General features: G+C 54.1%; 5 protein-coding genes across 5 annotated transcripts; 3 read left to right on the top strand and 2 right to left on the bottom strand.

Annotated features, from left to right (window-relative positions):
• Positions 1 to 1,167: 1,167 nt before the first annotated feature.
• Positions 1,168 to 7,556, bottom strand: NCS57_01034300 (Separase; the record flags this gene model as incomplete). The annotated part of the gene is made up of 2 exons (XM_053060090.1): positions 1,168 to 4,363; positions 4,411 to 7,556. The coding sequence occupies 2 exons, from the start codon at positions 7,554 to 7,556 to the stop codon at positions 1,168 to 1,170; spliced, it is 6,342 nt and encodes a 2,113-aa protein (XP_052910484.1).
• A 311-nt stretch (positions 7,557 to 7,867) lies between these two features.
• NCS57_01034200 (uncharacterized protein) lies at positions 7,868 to 8,517 on the top strand (the record flags this gene model as incomplete). Its single annotated transcript, XM_053060089.1, has 2 exons — positions 7,868 to 8,291; positions 8,348 to 8,517. The coding sequence occupies 2 exons, from the start codon at positions 7,868 to 7,870 to the stop codon at positions 8,515 to 8,517; spliced, it is 594 nt and encodes a 197-aa protein (XP_052910483.1).
• A 51-nt stretch (positions 8,518 to 8,568) lies between these two features.
• On the bottom strand, positions 8,569 to 9,768 carry NCS57_01034100 (Deacetylase sirtuin-type domain-containing protein; the record flags this gene model as incomplete). The annotated part of the gene is made up of 1 exon (XM_053060088.1): positions 8,569 to 9,768. One exon carries the CDS (start codon positions 9,766 to 9,768, stop codon positions 8,569 to 8,571), a length of 1,200 nt encoding a protein of 399 aa, XP_052910482.1.
• A 1,293-nt stretch (positions 9,769 to 11,061) lies between these two features.
• On the top strand, positions 11,062 to 12,931 carry NCS57_01034000 (uncharacterized protein; the record flags this gene model as incomplete). The annotated part of the gene is made up of 2 exons (XM_053060087.1): positions 11,062 to 12,097; positions 12,228 to 12,931. 2 exons carry the CDS (start codon positions 11,062 to 11,064, stop codon positions 12,929 to 12,931), a joined length of 1,740 nt encoding a protein of 579 aa, XP_052910481.1.
• Positions 12,932 to 15,540: 2,609 nt separating this feature from the next.
• Positions 15,541 to 17,437, top strand: NCS57_01033900 (Xylulose kinase; the record flags this gene model as incomplete). The annotated part of the gene is made up of 3 exons (XM_053060086.1): positions 15,541 to 15,640; positions 15,691 to 16,139; positions 16,190 to 17,437. 3 exons carry the CDS (start codon positions 15,541 to 15,543, stop codon positions 17,435 to 17,437), a joined length of 1,797 nt encoding a protein of 598 aa, XP_052910480.1.
• Between the last annotated feature and the right edge of the window lie 8 nt (positions 17,438 to 17,445).

Genomic DNA, 17,445 nt, shown 5'->3' with positions numbered 1-17,445 from the left:
TTAAAAAGAGCCCAGCCAGAATGCGACATGACTAGTTCAAACCTTCTTCACTCGAGCGCGAGATAGGGCTGCTTCTCACGGGCTTACGCGAGCCTCGTTAATGCGGTGATGAGCTCTGGCCATGGTCATGCGCTCTCGAGTATTGATGAGATTGCACCATCGTGTTCGTCCGCCCCGTGGTTCATGAGGCACCCCCGTCTACCCTATCCTCATTGAGCATGGCCTCGAGTTTCTCAGATCCAACTAGTAATTACGTAGTCCAGTTCATGGGAGAGAAAATACGCGATGTTTCATACCTGCCCACCCCCCTGGCTAGACAGACATTGCAAACGAACCTCTTCTGTCTCGCTACAGAGACAACCTGCTCCCTTCTGGAAGGTATCACAGGCTAGTATTTCAAATCACAGCATTCCAGGCCCAATTTGTAATTACACAACCTTCAGCGCCCTCGGTCCGTTTCGATCCTCGTCCGATCGCTCGTTACATCCATGAAACCCTGCCTTGAGGGGGGGAAGCCCGTTTCACAACATGGACTGCGATTGACTTCTCACCAGCGCCACTGGAACGTCTGTGTCCGGCAGACTCTGTTTTTGGCGTGGCCGTTGCAGAGGTAACAGGAGGAAAAGGCAGACGCCTCAAACATGCATCTCCGATCACGGTCAACCAATAGTCCAGCGTCTATCAAGACAGCTTCATTTTGAATATTGAGTCGCTATCTATGCCTGCTTACTGACACCTTCGACGCATCTTGAGTCTACGGATGCAATTGGGCCTTGGCCAGATGGCTCCCCCTCAGCCCCTATCCATAACCCTCCACCATGCAAGTCTTGATGCGGCATCACTTTCACGTCTCAGCCCCGAGACAGACACAACCTGTCAGCAACTCTAAAACTGAAACATGTTCATCGTGCCTTAGTTGAGCCTCCAAGCTCCGAGACAAGGAACGACACCATGCAATCTCGGAACGTGCCGCTTGGTTCAAGCATACAACGTCAAAAGAAACATGTATTCAACCCAGGTCATGAGAGACCAAAACAGCGTCTCCTTTATCCAAACGCCCTGCTATGCTCCAAAATGCCATACAATGAATGCACCGACCTCCATCATCTATACAATGCTGAACCACGCTAAACTCCCAAACCATTGTATACAACTCACCCCCTATATTCACTCGGCCCCCTTGTGCTTGATGTACACCGGGATTCCGTACAGTACCACCGCCGCAGCGTTCAAGTACTTGAACTTGCACGCCCCTCTGGACCGCGCAACCGCCTCCGCCAGTGACACGTTCCGCGTCACCTGCTCGTCTCCCTCCGCCAGTGACACGTTCCGCGTCACCTGCTCGTCTCCCTCCGCGTCGTCAATGGCCTCCTCGCTCACGGCCTTTGCTTTGCCCTTGGACCGCTTAGACTCCTTGAACCTGCCCTTTGGGAACAGTCCCCACTCCTCGAATGATCGACCGGCGAACCGATCAATGTCTCTGTCTGTCACATCCCAGAGCGTGCCCACAACGGCAGGGCAGCCTGCCATCATGTAGTTCCACACCGGGCCATAGCACTCAAACTCGCCAGCTTCCGTCAGTGAAGCAGAACTGCAACCCATCAAGAATGTAGCTGGCTTGCACTTCTCCAAACGGCGGATAGTCCTGGCTCGGACATATTGGGCACCGCTTCCATGACCAAAGTAGAGTAGAATCTCCGAGTTTGACAGTGCCTGTTCAAACTCGCCCTCCTGAGGGGCACGGTTGACGATACCCTTCCAAGTTGAGAATGTCTCGAGAGATGGCTGGAAGGTGGATTGCGTATTGACGAGATCGGTTGATGGGTTCAGGATGTAGGTGCCTCGCTCCGCCGAGACATAGTGACCCTCGGGCATGTCTTCATCCACGTCGTCTCCCCTATTTGATGGCTGTGACTCTAGAATGAGCTGTCTCAAGCAGGCCAGCGAAGGGACGCGGGATACTGCGAGACCTTCCATGCATGGCATTGACTCCCAGGGGAAAGCATGAAGAGCCTTGTCCAGTACCAGAACCGTGTGGGCATCATCTGCCCTCTCTGAGCCCGTCTTGGCAGCGTTGTAGTATCCGCGCAGAGCATCATATGTCTCCACCACCATGGCATCAAAGTCGATTTCATCGTAGGCGTTGCGTTCTCCGTGGAATTGAAGAATGTCCACGACAAAGTAGAGTAGATCATTAAGCGCCTCGTCAAAGTCGCTGTCAGGATCCGAGGGATCGCCTAGACCAATGAACAAGTCGAGAATGCGAGGATCCAGAGAGACCTTGGATGTCTTGGTTGTCTTCTTTCCTCGCACTCGGCTTCGAGAGGGTAGACTGGCGTCTAGGATCTGCTGAAAGCTCTTCTGGAAGCGTGCAAGGAGGTCAGGTCGTCGCTCATGCTGCGAAAAGATTCCCTTGAAGCCGCCCAACCAGGTCGTTTCAATGGTGCCCAGGAGGTCCTTCAGTCGTTCATCCAGAGCCTCTCGCTCGGCCCACCAAGCAGACTTGGCTCCCTTGGCGCTGAAGTCACGGCTGGCGGAGTGACTTGTCTCGTTGGCAAGTCGAATAATCTCCATCATCTCCTCTCTTCCGTGTTCAAAGTTGAAAATCTCCGAGTCCGCATCTCGTGAATTGGCTCGCTCAAGAGGCAGCCGAAGGATGAAGGGGCTGTGGCCTGCCTGGAACTTGGTGATGCATAGGTCATGATGGTTATCGCTGAGAGAAACCGAGATCACACTCCAGTTGTGAGGCACCAACTCGATGTAGTTCTTCTGGAACTTGGCCATTTCCGTTGTGAGACCAAGGCTAGCCCGTCTAGAAGAGCCAAGATCACTCGAGTGAGCCCGAGCCTGGGTTGCTTCTTTTGTTTGGAGGGTGCTTTGCTCGCGCTTCCAGGTGACATTGCGAGCCAAGTCAACCGAGAAAGTGGCAAACCCAGATCCGGCGGTGACCTTGGACTGCGTTGTGGAGGTAGCCGAGAGAAGAATGACTGTGTTTTGCAGCAAGGCCGAGATTCGATGGACCATGGTGCTGTTAGCAGTCGACAACGTGGAAGCATGAGCCTCCAGAAGAAGCTCCTGAGCTTGCCTCAACGCATCCGCAAACGCGGGCACGCCACGGTCCTTGGACCCCTTTCGCTCCGCGGCCCCTGCCGCGGCACGGCCTTTACGAGGAGGTGTCTGGCTCAGAGATAGTCTCCCAGAGGCACTTTTGTCCGAGGACGCGATGGCCGGGAAGGAGATGGTTGAGTCCTGGATGACAGAGAAGACTGGATCATGGATCATCTGCTCCATACTGTGACCGATGAGAGAGATGGCCGTCACCACTTGTTCTTGGGAGAGTGTGCCAAAGAGCTTGGGAAGCTCCTTTGCAGATTCCAAGGTTGACAATGCCGATGTCCAATCCTTCTGGTTGATGAAACCCAGGGCCCTTGACAGAATGACGGAAGCCATGAGAGATGCCTGGTACACATCGTTGGGAAGCTTCAACACCTCCGCTGTCGAAGTCGGCTGAGCCTTAACAGCAGGTTCCCGCTTTCGAGTTCGTGGAGCGGGAGTGGCAGCAGTCTTGGCTCTAGTCGTTCTCGTCGTAGCTCTTGTTGTCCGTGTCGCAGCGGCAGCTCGTGTTCGAGTTGTTGAGGCTGCAGCCTTCTTGGTCTCGTTTTGAATCTTCAACACCTTTCCATGATCTCCTAGGCGCTGAGCGGTTTCCTCTGCCAGCTGAAGCAGTTCTCGCGCCTTGGTCTCATCTCCCATATCTCGATATAGATCACTTAGTTGACATGCAACTTCAACTCGAGAGGCACAAATATCCTGAGGTAGCTCATCAAAAGCCTCGCTGCCAAAATCGATTGCCTTGGTGAGTTTCCCGGCACGATGATAGATGGAGCCTGTCCAAGCAAGCACCTGCGCTCGGTACATGGGTGAACCTGTGCTCTCAGCAATCTTTTGAGCTGACTCTGCGTAGTAGATGGTCTCCTGGAACATGCCTAGATGAGCATATACTGAAGAAATGTGCAAAAGACCACGCAGAAGAGGAAAGGCGAGGGCCCAGAACCGGGGACCGATGACCTGGCCGAGCTTAGAGCCTGCCTTGACACTATCAATACTGGCAATTGAAGCGTTGAGATCACTCGGACTGGTGGCTCTGGATGAAGACGTCTCAATCTTGGACCAGTCGTGCGAGAGAATCCGAACACTGGACTTGATACAAGTGAGAGCTTCTTGAACTCTGCCTTGCTTCAATGCCAAGACGGAGTCGAGGAATGAGCTGAGGGCGAGGGACATGTTGACTTGGGACTTTGACAGAGCCCAAGACGAGATTGACCCATCATAGATGGCCTTGGCAGCCGCCAGGGAGGAGTTACTATAAACTGGTTAGATTTGTTTGTAATATTTCCTAGCCTCACTTACGCTTCATCGATGCTACCGATACCAGAATAATACTCGGCCTGGGTGAGGTGAAACCCTGCAACAAGACCACGAGATGCCCCCTCTGCTTGATCAAGAAGTTGCTTGGTTGCTTCGAGCGTCTTCTTGGCCTCAGAGAAGTGGCCAATGTTGAGATGTTGAGAGGCCAGAAGAGTGTGATTAAGGATTACGTTGTTATATGTCGGTTCTGCCAGAATCTTGGAGAGAGGTGTCGATAGTTCGAGGATGGCAAGCTGAAGGCTGTTCTCGCCTCGGAGACTGGCAAACTGGCTGGCCGACTGGAGGTGGGCGACAAGACCGTCGGGGTTATCGATGCGCTCGTAAAGGTCAGCCCTTGAACTGCAGGTTTCGGTCATGGATTTCCAGCAAGAGATGGCCTCAGCCATAACAGAGACAGGAAACTTCTCATCAGTCACGGCCAAGGCCAAGACCGACTTCTGATAGGCCTGAAGGTGTGGGATATATCGGGTCAAGGCGGCGTCTTCACCGAGCGTCTTGCCATCCAGCAACTGCGCTACTTCATCAACCATGTTTCCGATCTCCTCCATGTCGTTTTCCTCTCCGATATTCTGGAAGAGTAGTTGAAGGAGCACTCGGAGTCTTCGAATGGGGAAACGGTCAAGTGTATAGATTCGCAAAAGGGCTTGAACTGAAGCATCGTGGAGCTTGAGAGGCTGCCCATGAGCACCCGCTTCTCCAACGATTTGCATCAAGTGTTCCAACACAGCAGCGCGCTCGCCCTCTGGCAGGAAGAAGGCCCAATCGTTCCATGAGTGATCAAGCTTGGCAATTGACCGTAGTGTGCGAGACAAAGTTTCGGCCTTTTCATCAGCGTTCCATGCGAGGCTCGGCGGTTGAGAGCCAAGTGCAGCTGTCACCTTGACTAAGGCACCCTCCTCAATCATGTTGGTGCAGATGGACCTCAGAGTGCGAATAGCATCACTGCTGCGGTTGGCGGACTTGCAGAGATCTGCAAAGAGCTCCAGCTTTGTCGATATCTGGGCCTTTTCTTGCTGAGCCATGGGTCGATCCTGGATCATCTCGATAGAACGGCTAAGAGACTGGAGAACCTCTTTGTTGATTTGCTTAGACTTGCCGACATCTTTCCGTAGCTGGTTGTATCTGGCGAAGTAGAGGCTGGAGATCTTGATAAAGTAGGTGTTGAGCTGTTCCGTTCGTGCAACTGAGATAGTCGGGTCGAGGATAGATTCTACAAGCTTGTTGCAATCCCATAGCACTTCATCCATGGATTTCCAAGTTGTCGAGCCAGATTGAATATCACCGTTGAGCACCATTAGCGCACCGTCAAGGATCTGGTTGATGGTCTGCATCAGCACTTGACGCCGCTGATCGAATTGCAGGAGAATCTTGGCGGTCGCCTCCTTTCCAGGGATAGAGCCAAGCCAACGGCGACTGAATCGAGGAAATCGCATGATGAATGTCTTCAAAGGCCCCAAGATAGAGTCCAATGCTGGGTTCTCCGTCTTGGGCTCGTTGATTCTGCTCACGAGAAGCCCGACAGCCGATCGTCTGGCAAGTGACAGGCTCTCCAACAAGTCGTTAAGCTCGGTGATGTTGCCAGTCAAGCTACCATCAAGGCCTTCAACAACCTCATGAATGAGCTGCTCCGTATGTGAATCATAGTTGGCTTGTTTCAACGATGCCGCAAGAAGACGAGCTGATATCGAAAAGATGCGAGTTGCTGATTCATGTTCGGGATCAAGCATGTCTTTGAGAAGTTGAAACCATTCGCAGGCCGAATCATAATGTCGGTCGGTTTGGGCTGCGATTCCCAGGAGCTGATACATCGATGCCAGAGGTGAGTTGGATGAGGTCGTGGCCTTTGACTCTTGGCCCTCAATGAGTTCCAAGAGATCATTGAATGAGGTAGCAATTGTCTCATAGATTGGTCCGGTTGTGGATGTGTGTCGTCGTGTCAAGGCCCGAACACAACGAACAAACGGTGAAAGAACCTCGTCATCAACATTCCCCTTATGACCAGCCATTTTCCACCACCGTAACTGAGACTTGAAACAAAGGACTTGGAGCTTGAAAGCTGAGATTGGCGTGGGACTGAGTCTTGGTTCTGTCGCGACCTGGTCCTCTTTGCTGGAAACGCTGGGTGCCAGTGATAGAAGAGTCTGTGATAGTGATGCAAGCTGGCGAGCCGCCTTCTGTGTCTCCTTTTCGTTTTGCGTTCCCATCCTTTCAAACAACTTGATCGGGGATGAAGAGTGAGTTTCCTCGAGGAAGGGGAGTGCTGCTTCAATCTGGGCTGGCTTCTTAGAATGAGAGATCCAGCGGAGAACCTGAACCTGGCATCCTGTGACAACTGAGAGAAGGTGATCGGGCACAATTCCATCATAGTCGAGCAATTCGGCGATGACTTGGGAGGCTGTTTGTCCTTCAGCTGATGTTGACTTGGCTGTCTTGTTGCTCGATGTGTCTAGCCTTCGCTTCAGTATCCTCAACTCCTTAAGAGCTTGATCCTGAATTCCAAGACCAAGAAGTTTGCCAATGAATGCCGACATGCCATTCTCGAGTTGAAAGTCAGTTTGCGTCGGCTGGATGGGACCCATGATCGATCGAAGACAGGCAAAGGCGACTCGCGCACACTCAACAGTTGCCAGACACCCTGTTGACTGAGCTGTTGGTTGACATGCTGCTTTCGAGGATATGTTCGGTGAGGTAGCGACCCGATTCAAGGTTCTTGGATGTAGTGGTGATAGGGGCGCGGATAAAGATCTGCGCAACGTTCGTGGCGCCGCAGCCTTTCGTAGGTCGCCATGAGAGGGCTGTCGTTTACTCGGTGTCGACGGTGGTGCGGGCTTTGCAGCTTCGGTAAGAGATTTGATCGCAATGTTAATAACATTGGTCGCAAGAGCAGCACGATCCTTGGCTGAGAGTTGCTCCTCGCTGGACTTTGTCCGCGCCGCCGTGGTCTTCTTCGCCTTGGAGTGCGCCGCCGCTCGGGAAGTAGTTCGAGAGTTCGTCTGAGAGGTAGTAGATGAGGTTTCGGTATCGGGAAGCAGCAATTCCTTGAGGGCCACAACTGTAGCTGTTGTACAAGTCGCAGTCGATGCGAGAGCTGCCTTGGCCGCGTCGGCCTTTGCTTGAGGGGAAGCCATGTAGATTATGTGTGTAAGTTCGTAACCATACCGTCGTCAAACCCAAAAGCTCCTATTCAAATGGAGTTACAATATGGACGTAAGACAGTGGACGGAAGACTGCATGAGGCCGGGATGGTTCATGTTTAGTTAGTGCTAGGTTTACTGCTAGGTTTAGTGACAGGGTTAAACGCCGGTGGTTGTCTGGGGCAACGGCCGGACCCCGGAATTGGGTGGCCCGTGCCGACGACTTTTCGAGGAAGTTCTTGGAAGTCGAGTTTAGAGCTCAAGATATTGCCATTAAAGCCGACAAACGATATATACGCTTCAGCATGTCGCTGCGAAAACTTGCAATTCGACCGAGCAATGCTCGAGCAGTGTCTCTTGCATTGACAACGTCACATGCTCCTCGTCTGGGTATCCGATTCTCGAGCACAGCCCCTGCAACCATCGTTGACGGTTCATTCTGGAGATCCCTTGTACCGAAACCGCTGCGAAAGGAAAATCGCCAATTAAAGAAGAAGTCGAGGGAATGGAACCCGGCGACCTTTTTTATCGCCATTTTCTTGTTGATTGGTTCCATGTCGATCCAAATGATTGCCCTACGGAACTCGTTTGACCGATACATGCGACAGTCGGAGGCCAGGATCATGGCACTGCGGGAGGTGGTGGAAAAGATTCAGAGAGGCGAGCCAGTGGACGTCGAGAAGGCACTTGGTACTGGCGACCCCAAGAAGGAAGCCGATTGGGAAGAGAGTAAGAGCACCAGTTCACCAGCCAATTCAGATGCGACGACTGACAGTTCCTTGTAGTGCTTAAGGCCATTGAACGAGACGAAGCAGCCCGCAAGGCGAAGCAAGAGAAGGCAAAGCAAAGCGAACCTGCAACTCCAGTCCCCGAAGTCCAGGTTGAAGAGGAAACACTAGCAAGTGAAGCTGCACCAAAGAAGGCGAAATCCGGAAGCCTGGGAAATTTCTTCTAAGTGCGAATTGGTCTATTCTCTTGGCTGAGCTGTTAAACAAATATGCAAGGCTTAAGATAGCATGTCCTTAAAGACACCAGGGTTCCCTATCGACGCTTCCAATGAGGCCGATCTCCTCGACGGAAGCACATCATTACGCAGTGCCGAGAGCAGAGCCGGGAGAAGGTCATCTGTCGACAAAGCAACTCTCACACCTTGCTCACCCTGTTGGTTCGGATCTATGTCGACAAATAACTTATCCTCGCCTCTGATTCCACCCATGCTAATAACAGCAATGGGCATACATCGATCCTGGGCTCTTTTGGCAAGCCTCCAAGCTGAGTACGTGGCGAGCGAGGTGCCCACAATAAGCAGCTTCCCGGCACTGTCGATGGCTTCCTCAGCGGCATGCTTGACGCCATTGGCGATGCTCTCCCCAAACATGACAACAGCAGGTTTCAAGACGCCTGCGGTGCTGGGGGGTACCCAAGCTCCGTCAGGGTCGACATCGACGACATGTCGATGGCCACCTGCGTTTATGGGCGGGCTGGATAAGCATTTGGGGCATGATGGATATCTGAAGGTTGTATAAGGGGCATCGGGCAGGTCAACGTCACCGTCGGGATTCATCTTGATTCCCTTGAATCTCCGCTCATCGGGATCTTCTGTATTTAGAGCACCCGAAGCTAGGGCGTCGTTTAGCAGAGCGGCCCATCGTGGGTTGAGGCGGGCGAGGTCCTGTTGAAACTCATCTCGCGAATACTCGGTAGAACATGTCGTGCAGACAATGGATCTTAGATATCCGTGTAACTCGAGGGTTGGTAAATCGGGATGAGCCATTGAGTGAAAAGAGTCGACATTTTGAGTTATGACGCTCCGTACAAGGCCGATGTCACCCAAATCTCTGATGGCATAGTGGCCGCTGTTTGGTGCCGCCTTGTGAAGATTGGACCAGCCGAGAAAGCTGCGAGCCCAATAACGTTTGCGAGACTCGTGGTTGTTTAGAAACTCATAATAGTAAATGGGGCGGTATGTTTTGTTGACCCTGTAAGTGCCCTTGTCCCCTCTGTAGTCGGCAAGACCAGAGGCGACCGAAAGGCCGGCGCCGGTGAGGACGACGGCCGAGGAGGGGAGATGTGCCGGCGACGGAGCGGCGAAGAACCGGCGGAGGGCTTCAACGGCGCCGGGCAGAGTCGAGGCCGAAGCCGGCGTTACTGTGGACGGAGGGGGGAGGACCGTGTAAGGGATCCGAAATTTCCTCATTGGAACCATGGATTGTTAATTGGAAACTGTCCAAGCGCTGTTGGGTGACGCGTGACGCTCGCAAGGTTGCTGAGACAGGGCAATCCGAGCTGGTAGCTGACGATGCCGTTTCCAATGGCTAACGAAGGATTGGCCAGAGAGGCAAGGGTCAAGGGATGGGGAGACTTGGTGATGAGACGAGGCGCGAGGTATTACGCAGGGCTTTGCAAGCAATGCGAGCAAGATTACGCAAAGCTGGCGCGTATCAATCAGGGGCGAATAATTACTGTACAGTTTGATGCGAGCTTGTATGGATAAGCGGCCGAGAAACTGTTTCAAGGCCTGGAAGAGCGCGTCATTGGTTCCAAGGGGAATTTTTCTTCTCAGCCTTGCAAGTAGTGTCCAAACTACGGCTTGTGTGGCGCCTTAGGAGAACCCCATTCAGGTTCGACATCCGAGGGCTCATCCCCCACAATCCGAGTGTGCGCTCGCTGACAAAGAAGATGGTAACAATAAAGTAAGGTACCCGCTTCATACGTTTTTGTTTTCGTAACTCCGGGTTGGACCTGTCGAAGAGATGGGGAGGTCCGGATATCCCGTGTAAGGCCTTGGGCTACAGACCCGGCGGTCAAGGGACGATGGACCTACAACAACGTAGGATGGACGCTGAGGTCAATTCAAGGCCAACCTCCCCCCTGTAAATCCGGGAGAGCTTTCCTCAGCGGTCGGGCCCTTGACAGTTCCGGCGACCGGAACCTCGCGCTTCCTCATCAGACGAGTCTGTCGTAGGTAGTGGATTCCCCGTCCCTTCAGCTCCATGGAACCAGCCGTCTTGGACGATGGCGTCGCTTCCTCCTGCCAATTGCCGCCGCAGGTTTTCCTGGCCAGTGGAGAGATGGAGTCTTTTTTTGATTTCTCTCCCCCTGGCCCCTTGATAATCTTGATAATCTCTGATCCAATTCCATCCCCATCCCAATTCCCATCCCGTCCCATCCCCCTCATACCTGCGGTACTGCACCGACAGTGCCCCGTAAACAGCAGCCAGCTGAACCAATAGGCCGGTCCGACCGAGCAAATCCGCTCGCTCTAAGCTCCCCTGCACCGAAGCCGATCCGAACAGTCCTCCGTTAACGGGCGCGGCGGCGAAGGAAAAAGGACGAGGCCCGGACAGCAACAACAACATCACCACTTTACCTTGCAACCTTCATACCTACATTTTTGCCTGCCTCTGGTTGAGACGAAAACGCGCAATCTCGTTCCCCCTTCAAACCCACCCTGGGGCTCCTCTCCCACTTTCCGTGTCTGCCAGCAACTGCCGGATATATGAGTCTCCAGCAGGCCGGGCGTCCCGCGGGCGTGGCCTTGTGCCTGTCTGGAGTGACGTCGGCATCGGCAACGGCAGCGCCCGCCGCGCAATCTCCAATTCCAGCACCAGCGCAAGCCCGTGGCTTCTCACCGTGGAGAACGAGACACCCTAATGTCCCACGCCATGGACGAGGCCAGATGATTCTTTTGAGGACACATACTCCCCACGTCGCCTGTCTACGTCTACGCGCCCTCCAATCCGCCTCCATCGTCGCCGCCCTCTCAAGCTGCGCCTACCTTGCAGCCTCGTCTAAGCTGACATTTAACCACGTTTCAAATTCAAATACCACGCCCTCCGCCGCCGCTCGTTACTCAACAAACTCTCTTCCTCACCTCTCTCTCTTGCGCAGCAAACTTCGATCACTACCTACCCTCGTTGCAGCTTCAGCGCCCCAGATGCGATCACACACAGGTCCTGGCCATGAGGATGGCCATGACCATGGTCACAGCCATGGACACGGTCACGGCCATAGCCACGGCATCATGGGCCATCATCACCACCACGACAATGCCTATCTCACCTCGGCCAACAAGGACGACCCTGGCGTTCGAATTACTCGAATTGGCTTGCTCTCGAACTTGGGCATGGCAATTGCCAAGTTCGCTGGCGGCTGGGCCTTTAATTCCAAGGCCATGACGGCCGACGCCTGGCACAGCATCACGGATCTCGCATCGGACGTTCTGACCCTCGCGACAGTAACATGGAGCTTGAAGCCGCCATCCGACCGATTCCCCATGGGCTTTGGCAAGGTTGAGAGTCTTGGTTCGCTCGGTGTCTCGAGCATGCTTCTGGCTGGTGGTCTGTACATGGGTTGGGACAGCGGCATCAGTCTCTACGGTCACTTCTATCCTGATGCGGCGCAGGGCATCATGGAACATGTTGGACACGGTCATAGCCACTCTCATGGCGCTGCAGCACTCGGAATCCCGAGCATGCACGCGGCATGGCTCGCGGCAGGAACAATCTTCATCAAGGAGTGGCTGTATCACGCAAGTAAGTCTTTTCCTTCCCAAAAGATGTTTTGCTGTTGGAGACGACAACACAACAAACCGTGTAGCTTGGATTAAAAATCCATGATGACACGACCAATTAAGAGTGCAAGGATGGAATTGACCAATCACAGCAATGAAGGTTGCACGGGAACGCAAATCATCGGTCCTCGCATCGAATGCCATCCATCATCGAGTTGATAGCCTGACGGGATTCGTGACGCTGGCAGCCATCATGGGAGCTAATGCAGTGGAGAACGCGGCGTGGCTGGATCCCGTCGGAGGTCTCCTCATCTCGTTCATGGTGATCCACGCCGGCTGTGGAAACACAATTGCGGCTTTCTGCGAGTTGGTGGACCAGGGCATCGACGATGAAGTCAAGTCGTCCGTGTCCAAGCACGCACGCAAGGCCTTGGCAGGCGTGGGAGAAGGGCACGAGGTCGAACTACGCGAGGTGAGCGGTATCAAGTCAGGCCAGAATTATCTGGTGGACCTCGAGATGGCGGTGCCGGGCGCGTGGTCGGTGGACACGACAAAGCAGGTCGAAGATGCGGTGCGGACACAGGTCGGAGGCAGGGTGCGCGGTGTGAGGAGAGTGCGCATCCGCTTCGCGCCCAAGGAGGCGCCTATCAAGGCCAAGTTTGACGACTTTATCCCCGGAACTGTGAATCCACCACCTGAGGGAGACGAGTCGAGCGATGAGACGGACGGAGGAGAGTCGGACCATGATCACGATCACGGTGATCACAAGCCCAACGGTCATGACATCAAGACAAACGGTAACCACGAGCGCGTGCAAGACCACGACCACGGCCTCAGGAACAGGAACAAGCATTAGAGTGGAGGAGGTGGTGCTTGGATGTGTAAGAAGTGAGAGCCGCTTCCTTACAAGACGTTGTTTGAGTCTGTTCCTGGGCTATGGACTCTCCGCATCGGCCACGGCCACGGCCACGGCCCCATGCTGCATCCCGTCCTCCCCGTGTCTCTTCTTGACATTCCCTCTAGACATCCCACCTCTTCCTGACCGGGGTCGAGCTTGGCTTCTGGGGCCTTGGGCTGCGGGCCAGTGGATCCTGGCCGGATGAGCTGGAATAGCGGATGAGTGGTCACAGGTTGTCAGGGTTTCCAGGCGGCTTCTTTATCTGACCGTCGGTGAGAGACAGAAGGCATGCAGAGGAAGAAGCACACGCCCTTAGTCCCCCCCCCTTTTTTTCTTTTTTTCATGAGAGTCTGCTTCACTCAGAGTTGCAGAGGTCTCATCCGCTTCATCATGCAGCCGCGGCCATTGCCGGAGAGGACGAGATGCACAAGATGCATTAGGGTGACGTTGAGAGTGACAGAGTCACTGGCATATGCATACAGAAGGAGTATGGAGTGGACGTGGCACTGGGACAATCAAGGGCATACACTATAGATAGAAGGACGGCTGCATTGGACGAGGACAAGCCAGAGCCATGGGTTAGAAAATGCAGATAAAGACGTGGTGCAGGAGCAAGCATCGGCACCTATTCTCGTGGCGTTGGTCAGCTTAGACGCGCCCCAACGGGATTCAAGGAAACTAATTTAGACGGGGGGAAGAGGCGCAAAAAACAATAACATCATGAATCAAATCAAAGGCATTGTGTGCAGCAAAGTCAATGGTTGTTTCGCTTTTCATTGTCCGTCTTGTATCTTCCGTCTTCCGCGATGCATCCCCCCACGCTGAAGTCCAATTCTCACCATTTTCCCCTTGTTTCTCTTACCCATGACCTAGTTGATTTTCTTTCCCCGACGCAGAAGCCACTTTATCGTTCTGCCAGCTAAGGCAGAGAGGGAGGGGAGCATGAGGAGGGGGGACCTGAGCTACCAAGATGCCATCGTGGCCGGCCCGCCACTCAGCACCTCCATTCTTACAAGCGCTCCAAGCTGATTGGCGACTCACCGTGCTCACGAGGACGGCGCGAGTGCCAGGGCGACAGCTAGGACCCGAAGTCACGGGCCCCATTGGCCGGGATATTCGAGGCCGGGGGGTAGAGTTGCCCCTTGTTGACTTTAGGCTAAAGATGAGAAGGATAGAATTGAGTGACGGATGGGGAAAAAAGAAAGGAAAAAAGTTGGACTGGCACATGCTTCAGTGATCCAATCTCTACAGGTTGACTGTGTTAGTTGGTTGAAGAGTCTCGAGGAGAGCATCATCAGTTGTGAGAATGCTGATCAGCAACAATGTGCTTGTGTGTTGCAACGCCAAGGATGGAGGCGCATCATTAGCATCCAAGCTGTTCCCAGCAACTCGTTTTAACTGTTGCTGATCCACGCATACTCCGTCCAGTACTGTACCATACACGCCTTGTCCTGTTGTTCCCACTCCTCCTTCAGCTCCATCCGTATCGCAACTTGTCCATCTGGTGGTGTTGAGTCTGGCGGTGCGTAGCGCATACATACACGCCCCCGTTGACTTGACTCTCTCTGCCTTGGAAAACCGGAGACGACACGCAATCTGAGGGAAGCCAAAGGTGGCAACAGGAATTAGTTATCACTTACCGACTTTACAGTTTCGTCTTGTCGTGCCTTATCATTGACCCACGAATTGAGCGGTCATGACAAAAACCGTGGGTAAAATCAAAGAATATACGGATACCATACCATACCATACAAGACCTGCCATGATGGCGGCAAAAGAAGGCCCTGGGTCAAGTGCCCTTGCCTTGCCTGGCTCATGTGCCGGGCGCGGGTATGGTCCCGGACATGGACTTGCGTTCATCTGACCTTGAGCCCAGTTTTTTCTTCTGTCTGCTCTGGCTGTACTGTACTGTACGAATAGTTGGGTGGTTCTGCATTGAATTTCCTTGTTTGGGATAGCATCTCTATTTTTTCTGTTGGTGTTTTCTTGGGAGCCTCCTTCCTTCCCTTCACTGCGTACACGCCTGCCACGAGAGAGAATGGCATTTTCCCCTTCCCCTCCTCTCACCCCCATCCCCATCTGACGGGACAAGCTGTTACCCACCCTCCACTCCCATTTTTCTTTTCGTTTCTTTTCTTCCCGTTGCCGGTGGCGGTCTAACTAGACTGTCATGGATGGAGAAAGGGTAGCTTAGCTCAAGGTATAAAGCTCGTGGCCCTCTTTTGCCGGAGTGTCTGTTTTTGGCTTCTGCTTCCTCGTTGTCATTGATGTTACCTACCTACCTAGCTATCTCATCTATCATCTATCTACTCAGCCATCTATCCCTGCCGCCCACCTTGATCCCGACCCAGACTTACACACGATCCATCGCCAATTGATTGACATTGACGCTGTCGTCATCGTTACAGTGCCATTGCCTGCTCTCCATAATCCATTGACATCGCCAACTCGCCTTTTCTACCCCCCGACTACTGCTCCGACTTCTTTACAGGCACGCTGTCTTGACCGACCGCATACGCCTTTGACGAAGCCAATTCTCATCTCAGTCACTCCTCCCGCCATTCACAATGCCTTTCCTCGCTCGATCCCGCTCCAACTCTCCAGAGCTCCCCGCTGATTCAAAACCCTTGTACCTGGGTTTCGACCTGTCCACCCAGCAGCTCAAAGGCACGTCTTCAGGTTAACACGCAAAAGGACCGCAGCTAATACCTTTCCAGGTATCGTTGTCGACTCAGACCTCAAGGTCGTTGGTGAAGCCAAGGTCGATTTCGACAAGGACTTTGGGCGCAAATATGGTATCCAAAAGGGTGTCCATGTCATTGAAGAGACGGGTGAGGTTTATGCTCCCGTCGCCATGTGGATGGAGTCGCTTGACCTCGTTCTCGAGCGTCTAGCGGAAGCTATGCCCGTCCCTCTATCCCGCATCCGCGCTATCAGCGGTTCTTGCCAGCAGCACGGTAGTGTCTTTTGGAATGGCCAGGCCTATGAGATACTTCACAACCTCGATCCTCGTCTGCCCCTCGCTGTGCAGCTCCCTGGAGCTCTTGCGCACCCTTGGTCGCCCAATTGGCAAGACCAGAGCACTCAAAACGAATGCGACGCCTTTGACTCTGCTCTCGGTGGTCGACAGAAGCTCGCTGAGGTGACGGGAAGCGGCGCGCACCATGTAAGTTGAACAAGTGCAATCAACTCTCTACGAATACTAACAACGGGCAGCGCTTTACTGGAACACAGATCATGCGCCTTAAGAAGGATCTCCCTCAAATGTACGCTAGAACTGCTCACATCTCCCTCGTCTCCTCATGGCTCGCCTCCGTATTCCTCGGAGCCATCGCCCCGATGGACGTGAGCGACGTCTGCGGCATGAACCTCTTCGACATGTCCCGTCAGACATTCAGCGAGCCTCTCCTCGAGCTTGCCGCCGGCAGCAAGCGCGACGCCATCAACTTGCGCAAGAAGCTGGGTGAGCCTTGTCTCAAGGGAGAAGCTATCCTTGGCCCCGTCTCCCCGTACTTTGTGGACCGCCACGGCTTCCACCCCGACTGCCAGATCACCCCCTTCACTGGCGATAACCCCGGCACCATCCTCGCTCTTCCTCTCCGACCCCTCGACGCCATCGTCTCTCTCGGCACTTCCACGACCTTCCTCATGAACACCCCCAAGTACAAGCCCGACGGATCCTACCACTTCTTCAACCACCCCACCACCGATGGTCACTACATGTTCATGCTCTGCTACAAGAACGGTGGTCTGGCACGCGAGAGGGTTCGCGACCAGCTTCCCAAGCCCGAGAACGGCCCCACCGGCTGGGAGACGTTCAACAAGGCTGTCGAAAGCACACCCCTTATGGGCGCTGCGAAGGAGGACGACAGGCGCAAGCTTGGCCTGTACTTCTACCTCCGCGAGACCGTCCCCAACATCCGCGCCGGCACCTGGCGCTACTCGTGCGAACCTGATGGTTCTGACCTCCAGGAGGTCAAGGGTGGATGGGACAAGGAGACGGACGCTCGCATGATCGTCGAGTCCCAGGCCCTGTCGATGCGCCTACGCTCTCAGAACCTCGTCCACAGTCCCCGACCTGGTCTGCCCGCCCAGCCTCGCCGCATCTACCTCGTGGGCGGCGGCTCGTTGAACCCTGCCATTGCCCGCGTCCTGGGCGAGGTCCTTGGTGGCAGCGAGGGTGTGTACAAGCTCGATGTCGGCGGCAACGCTTGCGCTTTGGGTGGTGCTTACAAGGCTCTCTGGGCCATGGAGCGCCAGGAGAATGAGACCTTTGATGACCTCATCGGCAAGCGATGGACCGAGGAGGGCAACATCCAGCGCGTCGACGAGGGCTTCCGCGACGGAACCTACCAAAAGTACGGCAAGCTGCTGACTGCATTTGAAGCCATGGAGAACAAGATCCTGGCCGAGGAGGCTCACGCACCAGAGGAAGACCGAAGGCGTTCAGAGGAAAAGGTTTAACTGAATCA

The sequence above is a fragment of the Fusarium keratoplasticum genome, chromosome 8 (assembly GCF_025433545.1).
Source record: "Fusarium keratoplasticum isolate Fu6.1 chromosome 8, whole genome shotgun sequence".
NCBI lineage: Eukaryota > Fungi > Ascomycota > Sordariomycetes > Hypocreales > Nectriaceae > Fusarium > Fusarium keratoplasticum.
This window is presented reverse-complemented; position numbering and strand designations above follow the sequence as displayed.